General features: G+C 59.6%; 1 protein-coding gene across 1 annotated transcript in view; it reads left to right on the top strand.

Annotated features, from left to right (window-relative positions):
* B4GALNT4 (beta-1,4-N-acetyl-galactosaminyl transferase 4) overlaps nt 1-7666 on the top strand; it is a gene marked incomplete at both ends in the record, with an annotated part of 14294 nt that overhangs the window by 1897 nt on the left and 4731 nt on the right. Inside the window, 9 exons of the mRNA XM_009573035.1 lie at nt 607-717; nt 1228-1323; nt 1666-1756; nt 2099-2199; nt 2965-3032; nt 3478-3556; nt 5316-5382; nt 6915-7058; nt 7304-7413. Of these exons, the coding sequence (XP_009571330.1) occupies nt 607-717; nt 1228-1323; nt 1666-1756; nt 2099-2199; nt 2965-3032; nt 3478-3556; nt 5316-5382; nt 6915-7058; nt 7304-7413 (867 nt within the window). The remainder of the gene's footprint in view (nt 1-606; nt 718-1227; nt 1324-1665; nt 1757-2098; nt 2200-2964; nt 3033-3477; nt 3557-5315; nt 5383-6914; nt 7059-7303; nt 7414-7666) is intronic.

The raw sequence follows: 7666 nt of genomic DNA on the forward strand, positions 1-7666 counted from the left end.
AAGCATCCCGCTTCCTCTGCCCGTGAGTGGACGTAGAGGTTGCTTCTGCTCTTTTGGAGACAGACCCCAAAATACTCCGTTTCCAGTAGCCTGTCAGACTGGGCAAATATTTTGGATGAACAGAAAACGTACTGTTTGGGAGAAGTTTCTCTCCTTGGCAGAGGAAGGGAAACGAGCTTAGCTGGAACATTTTGAAGCTCTGCTCCCTGGGACACCTTGCCAATATTTTTCTGCCTCCTCCTGCCCCTGCTTTCCTTTGCCATTAGCCTTGAAAGCTTTCTCCTTGGTTTGGCAATGCTTGACATCCACAATGGGGTGTTTAGATCTAGGAAGACCTCCTGCAAGCACGGCCGGGCTGGCCCCGATCCCCCCCATCTCTCATCCCTCCCTCCTGAAGCTCTGCTCCCTGGGACACCTTGCCAATATTTTTCTGCCTCCTCCTGCCCCTGCTTTCCTTTGCCATTAGCCTTGAAAGCTTTCGCCTTGGTTTGGCAATGCTTGACATCCACAATGGGGTGTTTAGATCTAGGAAGACCTCCTGCAAGCACGGCCGGGCTGGCCCCGATCCCCCCCATCTCTCATCCCTCCCTCCTGCTTCCTCGGCAGAACGACGGGCAGGACTTGGACGGCTGGTTTGCCAGAGGCCAGTGGTCTGACCGAGCCACCGCGCACCCCAAACTCAACCTGACCAAGCAGGCTTTGCCCTGGAACGAGCAGGTAAGCGGGCAGGGAGCAGCAAAGGGGGTGATGGTGGAGGAGGAGGTCCCAGCAGGAGGTCCAGCCAGCCCCTCACCGGGGAGCCCGCAGCCCGTGTCTCCCCAGCGTGCCAGGCTCCAAAGCCATCTCCGGCCATCCTCCTCCCTGCTCTCCATCACCCAGCCCGGCCCGGGGCTCCGCCTGGTCCCGCAGTCAGCGTGGTGCCCATGAGGCCGAGCTCCTTGCCCGCGTGCGAGGAGCCGGAGGGTGCGTGCTGTGGGTGGGCATCAGCTCCCTCGTCAGGGTGTGCCCCCACGCGTGGGTGTGCGAGGGGACGTCTTGCTGCGTGTCTTCTCCAGACGGGTCCAGGTGGGAGCTCAGCCCTTCCTCAGTGTCACTGCAGAAGAGCTGAGGCCGGGCAGGACATCAGGGGCTTGACATCCGCGTTTCAGCCTGCCCTAACGCTGTCCTTGGGAGGCGAGGGGGAACGTGAGGAGGACACCCCGCTCATCTCCCTCTCTTGTCCCCCAGTACAAAGGGAAGGCAAACTTGCACGTCTTCGAAGACTGGTGTGGCGGGGCTGTGAGGCACCTGAGGAAGAACCTCCATTTTCCGCTCTTTCCTCACGTGAGTCCCGGCCCCGATGGCGGTGGGTCAGAGGGAGGGTCTGCTCATCCCTCTCTGGGTGCTGCTGGATCTCCACTGGCTGTGGGCTTGGTCCTCGAGACCTTTGCTTGCAGGCTTTCAGGTTTGGTTCGGGGCAGGTAATTCCCAGCAGAGCAGGGATGGAGGGAGAGGTGGGCGGTGATGGGACCTCCATGTCCCCTCTGGTGCCAGGGACATGAGATGCTGGGATAACAAGGAGGAGGTGGGTTGGGTGATGTTGGTGCAAGGCATGAGCCTGGGCATGAACTGTTCATGCTTTCATGTCCCTGTCTCTCCTTTCATGTCCCTGTCTCTCCTCCGCAGACCCGCACCACAGTGAAGAAGCTGGCCGTGTCGCCCAAGTGGAAGAACTACGGGCTGAGGATTTTCGGCTATATCCACCCCTTCAAGGATGGTGAGTGATGGAGCTTGGCCTCTTCTCCTCCTGCAGCAACGTGGAGAAGCTGCCTCCTTCCCCCTTCTTGGGCCATGTGAGGACAGAAAGCCTCTTAAAGACAGTCCCCAATCCCCTGGCTCTTAGGCAGGAAGGTCTTTCTGGAGCAAAGACCCTTTTCCCTGGTTGCTTCGAAGGGAGGTGAAGCCCCGATCCCATCCAGGACGTGGGGTCCGGGGTGGTCCCATCACCTCTGTCCATCCATCCCTGTTTCCCCATCTCACAACGAGGCACCGGGGCTGAGCGCATGCCTCCGGGGCTGCTGCATCCTTCTGTGGTGACCTTCTCTTTTGCTCTCCGCAGGAGATTTCCAGTTTTCCGTGGCATCTGATGACAATTCGGAGTTCTGGCTCAGCTCTGACGAGAGTCCGTCCAACTCCCGGCTGGTTGCGTTCGTGGGCAAGGTACGTGCTGTCGTCCTTGACCCTCTGCCTTTCCCCGCACCGGGGATGCTCAAGCTCCCTCTGAGAGCGTCTCCTCCCTTGGGGTGCCTCGCTCCTCGCTCCCAGCATGCTGATAACCATCCCGAGTGCCTTTTGGGGATCCCTAGCGCGCAATTAACAATGTTTCAAACCCATGGGCGCTCTTTAGCCACCACAAATTCTCCCTTCTACAAGTCCTTCTGCTGCAGCGGCCCTTAAAGGGAGTGTGCAGGGTCCGTGCATGACTTTGCCAGAGGCAGCTCTCCTGCTTCTTTGCCCCCTTGGGAAATGCTGGGCTATTTCAGCTGGTTCCATCTCTGCCCAGGCCAGGCCTGATTTGGCCTCTGAAGGACCATCTGCCCCTTGGTCCCATCCTAGTTGTAGCTACCAAAGACCAGCTTAAGTCCCAGAATAGGAGACTTAATATTTGCTCCTGCATTTTCTTGGTGTTAACTCCCATAACTGGAAACCCTGTGGTCCGTCATCGCACCCATGCATTTTTGGGGTCTTGGTGGTGTTGGCCGGTGATACAAGTTCTTGTGGCAGGAGTGCCACCAGCTGGGGACAAGCAGGCCCTGGGGTAGAGCTCCTGGGATATCCTCCTGCCTGAAGAGCCTTTCTGCAGCATGGCATAGTGCCCGACGGAGGTGGAGGAGAGTTTCTCACAGCCTGGTGGGGTCTGGGCCTCGTGCCCGCTTGGCCCGTGGTGTCCCCGGTGCTCTCACTGCTCCTTCTTCCTTCCCCCAGCTGGGTACCGAGTGGACGGCGCCGGGAGAGTTCACCAAATTCAGCTCGCAAGTTTCCAAGCCTCTACGGTAAGTGTGTCCTTGCTCCCGCTGCCCATTCCAGGTGGATGGAGTTGGGGAGATGGAGCTGCTGGCTCCACGCTGACTCTGACCAGTTCCTCCTCCCCAGGAGGAGACCCCGGCCATGGTCTCTCCCCAAAAGGCACGTGGGGTCTGGGCTGGACCATGCCCCCGGCCCGTGGCTTGAAGGTGTTGGGGGTCGTAGCCACCTCTGCAATGATCAGGTGGGGACAAGGGATCCCCCGATGTCATGAAGCTTCTCAGCAGTGGGATGGGGGAGCAGACACCCCCATCGTGCTGCCTGTCTCCTTGCCTCAGGAAGGTTTAGCCACATGTGAGCAAGAGGGGGGTTTTTCTGAGATGGCTCCTCTAGCAGGGGAGCTCCCATCACCCTGCCAGTGGTAGCAGTCAGCTTAGCAACGTTTTCTAACTGGCTTCTTCCCCTCTTGCGCAGCCTCATGTCCTCCAGACGCTACTACTTCGAGCTGCTCCACAAACAAGATGACCGAGGTTCAGACCACGTGGAAGTTGGCGTGAGTAAATGCCCCCACCCTGTGCTCCTTTCAAGGCTTGTCCTGTTAAGAGCCAGCGCCAGGGCTTTTCCCAATGTGCGTTAAATGCTTTATCCTGGAGCAAAGCCGCGATTTTCCCCCTCCCATGGCTGCCAGCAGCTCGGTTCGCAGAGGGGAGGCGTCAGCGTCGCTCTGGCGCAGCTGGGGCTCATCTCCCCGTCTCCCTGGGCTATTCCTGTGCAGGACGCCTGGCACGGGCTGCTTTTCTCCGTGCTCATCGATCCTTTCGTGCTGCTGGCCCTTCGGGAGCTGCCTTGCCAATGAGCTCCGGTAATGGATGCTAACGGAGCGGCCCCTCTGCTCCGGGCTCCAGCGGCGCTGGGACACCCAGTTCCGTGTGGCCAGTCCCATCCCTTCTCCTTGGCCTTCTGCAGAAGGGCTGGCAGGGGGAGAAAGGTCCCCCGTGGGCTTCTTCTCTGAGGAGCCCATTGCCGTGGGCAAGGAGAGCCCAGACCGCGTAAGGTCAGAGCAGGCAGGTCCCAGGACACCGTCTGCGAGCGGCAGCCCACCTTGCTGGCTTGCATCCCGGGGTCAGTGGTGGGAGAGATGGCCGAGGTGATGGAGTGTCCCTTTTTTCTTTTCCCCCGTAGAGATACCCTGAGTTTCAAATCTGAACTTGTCTGCCTTGGCTGCACAACCCTCGCAAAGCCTGGAGCGTGTGTGTTGGGAGCTTGGGCTGTCTTTGGGAGGGGAAGATGTTGGCTCATTAGCAAAGGTTTCCTTTCTCCCAAGCAGTCATTAGTCACTGGAGTCAAACTTGTGCCAGCAAAGCATCAGAGAGGCTGACAACACCCCTTCCTCGCTGGCTGTCTCCTCCCCAGCGCTCAATCTCGCCCTCCCAGGGCTCCATCTCGGTCCATCCCGATAAGATCTGCATTTCTGCTGTGAAAAACAAATAGATGGGGGAGACGTTTTTTTGCTGGAGGGAGGGAAGCCGTTCAGATGTTCAGAAAGAAACAACAACAACAAAAAAGCAGGACCCTAATGCGTCTCTCCCTGTGGGTATTTAAGGGCTTGTCCCGACAAAGGCTCAAGACATGCTTTTAAAATGCACGTAGCTAGATCAGTGCAGGCAGCTGTGAGGACCCTCGTAAGTCAGCGCAAACTCATCTGCTGCTAATGTGCGTTCACGCGGCACCGGAGCGAGGTGCGGGAAGGAGAGGAGGTGGTGTAGGTCTCTGTGCGTGTTGGCTTTGGCTCAGGTCCTTGATGGGTGCCGTGGCCTCCCTGCTCCGTTCCCGAGGTTGAAGTGGGGCATGCGGAGCCGCTGCCCCGTGCCCGGCGTCGTCCCTCCCCGTGAGGCAGGACGCGTGGCTGCGCTGCCTCCCGTGATGTTATTGATGCTGCCCCTGCTGCGGGGCTGGATCTGGCCTGCCTGGCCCAGGGAACCACGGGTGGCCGTGTGGCAGCCCCGAGAGAGAAGCAGCATGAGCCTGTGTCCCACTGCCGGGAGCCTTCCCCTCTCTGACCACGCAGGGGTGCCGGCTAATCCCAAATCACCTGGGGTGAAGGCAGGAGATGGGCCTGGGTCTGCGCTGGGGCAGGATCAGTCCTCTCCCTTGTTTCTCTCCTGCAGGGTCGGGCTGGGATCAGTGCAGGCAAGTTTCTGGGAGCTGGGGATGGGGAAGGACCCGTCCTGGGGTGCCTGGCGTGGGGCAGCTGCGTCCTGAACCCCTGCCACCCTCCCACTCATTCTCCATCTCCTTTCTTTTTTCCCTAGTGGCGAGTTTTCCTCCCCAGCTTGAAGTTCGAAGTGATGGACTCCTCCTACATCTCTCTGTACACGGGTAAGGGCCACGCGTGTCCGCCTGCAGCCACGGCAAGCAAGCTCTCGGGGGGGCTGTGCGTGTTGGTGCAGCCGGGGAGAGACGGCGCCAGAGCCTGGGAAGTAAACCAGATCCTGGGGGAAGATCTCAGCCTCTGACCCCCCCCAGAGCTTCTGCTGGGCGTAAGGAAGGAGGCAAGGGGCTGCGGTGGGTGGGGATGGTGCTGGGAGTGTGCTGCGACCCTCCTAAAAATGGGATGCGGAGGTGACACGCCACAGAAACACAGCTCTGGTGCTCCAGCCTCGTCCCTGCTAATGAGACCGCGGAGGGCTGGCTCCTTGGCCTGGCCCTGAGTTATGAGGCGCTGTCATGTAAGCAGGGATGGATGGCGCACGGTTTAATTAAATCTATAGATCTTCTGCTTCCTGCCCCTTCCTGGCAGCAAGAAAGGACTTGATAGATTGGTCCTGCCCCAGTGCTCAATACGCTGGAGGGCTGGTCATCCAACATGCCCTGGAAGGTGTCGATAAGGCAGGAGGGGACAGGCAACAGGCGGGGATCAATGGGGAGAAGAGGGATGGAGGGGTATTACTGGTATTGATGCAGGTGCCGCTGGGATGGATGAAGTGCAGATAAATTTCCCCCTGACCGCTATCCGTCAGTGCCGGCTCTTTCTGCTGCTCTTTCCTGCTTCCCGGCCCCTCAGACCCCAGCAGCTTCCCGGGGCGAAGCCACACCGCTCGTGGGGAGCCATCCCCATGGCGTGGGGGACGCCAGCAGTGCGCAGAGCATCCTCCTTCCTTCCCTTTCTCTGGGCTTTTCCAGGGGTCGCAGCCCAACCTCAGCCAGCTGCACGGAGGCGTTTGGGGAGCCTTTCCCTGCTGCAAGCAGAAGAATGTGGGGCTCGGGAAAGGGGGTCCTGTTCGCTTCAGGACCTGCCTGCTTGCCCGCAGCTCCGCAGCAGGCAGGGCTGCCTGGAAAGGGAGCACCCTTGGGTGCTCGGGGCAGGCAGCTCTGAGCATGGTGACCGGAGCAAGGTGACCTCCCTCGGGGAGGTCTGGGGGCTGGTTGATAGCCAAGGACAACGTGCCACCCTCATCCCGGAATAGGAGGCAAAACCAGCTCATGTTGCATTTACCTGCACCTCTACAGGGGAGAACATTCACGCTTTAATTCCTGTGTCCTTGGAGTTACAGCCCCCGAGCGTTCCCACCCCTTGTCTCTGAGCGTGATGAGGATGCTGAAATCGGAGCTGGGCTGCCTGGCTGAGATCAGTTGTACCCTTGTCCTCTCGGTGCTCATTAGTTGATGGCAATAATCATTAGACTGATGAGTCACGGGGTCTGTGAGCGTGTGAGAGGGCTGGAGGAGGTGGGTTTGCCCTCCTGCAAACACATCGGCTCCCCTGGGAGCAGGAGGAATCCACGATGCTCCAAGCCCACTTGGTGGGAGGGATGGAGAGGTTGGGCAGTGCCACCTTGGAGGATGCTCCTGGGACAATGCGCTGTATGTGTATGCCCGTCGGGTTCAGCCCCTGTCCTCGCCCTCTTCAGATGAATCGTCCCTGAAGATGAACCACGTGGAGCACATCCCGCAGACCTTGGCCAGCCACAGCGGGAGCTACCTCTGGGAGGCACAGCAAGACGAGCATGGGGCTGACATGCTGAAGCCTGACCCCAGGGACACCTTCTTCCTCAGTAAGTTGCTGGGACCGGATCCTCGCACATCTCTGGGGTTTTGGGGGAGGAAAAAGGCAGGACCTGCTGCCACAGGCACCCGGAGCATCCCTCCTACCTTCTGCCCATCTTTTGGGTGGAGGGCATCTCTGCTGGGGTCTACAGGGGGCAAGTTGGGATGGTTTGGGCTACGGACTATAAGGTGGGTTGGGCTACGGGGGTGGTAGGGCACGGCTTGGGGCTGAGCCGCGGCTGCTTCTCCTCAGCCCCTCCGATCGAGGCCTCCCGAGTCGAGGACGTGCTGGTGCCCTGTGCCTACAGCCCCACCTACGTGGTGAAGGACTTCCCCATCGCCCGCTACCAGGGCCTGCAATTTGTAAGTGTCTCCCCGCGACAGGGACGGGGTCAGACATGGCAAAGCAGCGTGCTTTGCCCCCATCCCAGGGCAAGGGACGTTTCCACCTGGTTAAAATTCAGGAGAAAATGTCCCTCGCTGGAGGATCAGGCTGAGCTTCCCCATCCTGACCCGAAAGGGTTTGGGTTAAAAGCCCTGTGGGGTGTTTGAGATGCTGGGGGTCACCTTGGCGTTGAGGGGCCGTGCCGCTGGCCTTGGGTCCACAGCTCCTAGC

The sequence above is a fragment of the Fulmarus glacialis genome, unplaced genomic scaffold (genome assembly GCF_000690835.1).
Source record: "Fulmarus glacialis isolate BGI_N327 unplaced genomic scaffold, ASM69083v1 scaffold20982, whole genome shotgun sequence".
In the NCBI taxonomy this organism is placed as follows: Eukaryota; Metazoa; Chordata; class Aves; order Procellariiformes; family Procellariidae; genus Fulmarus; species Fulmarus glacialis.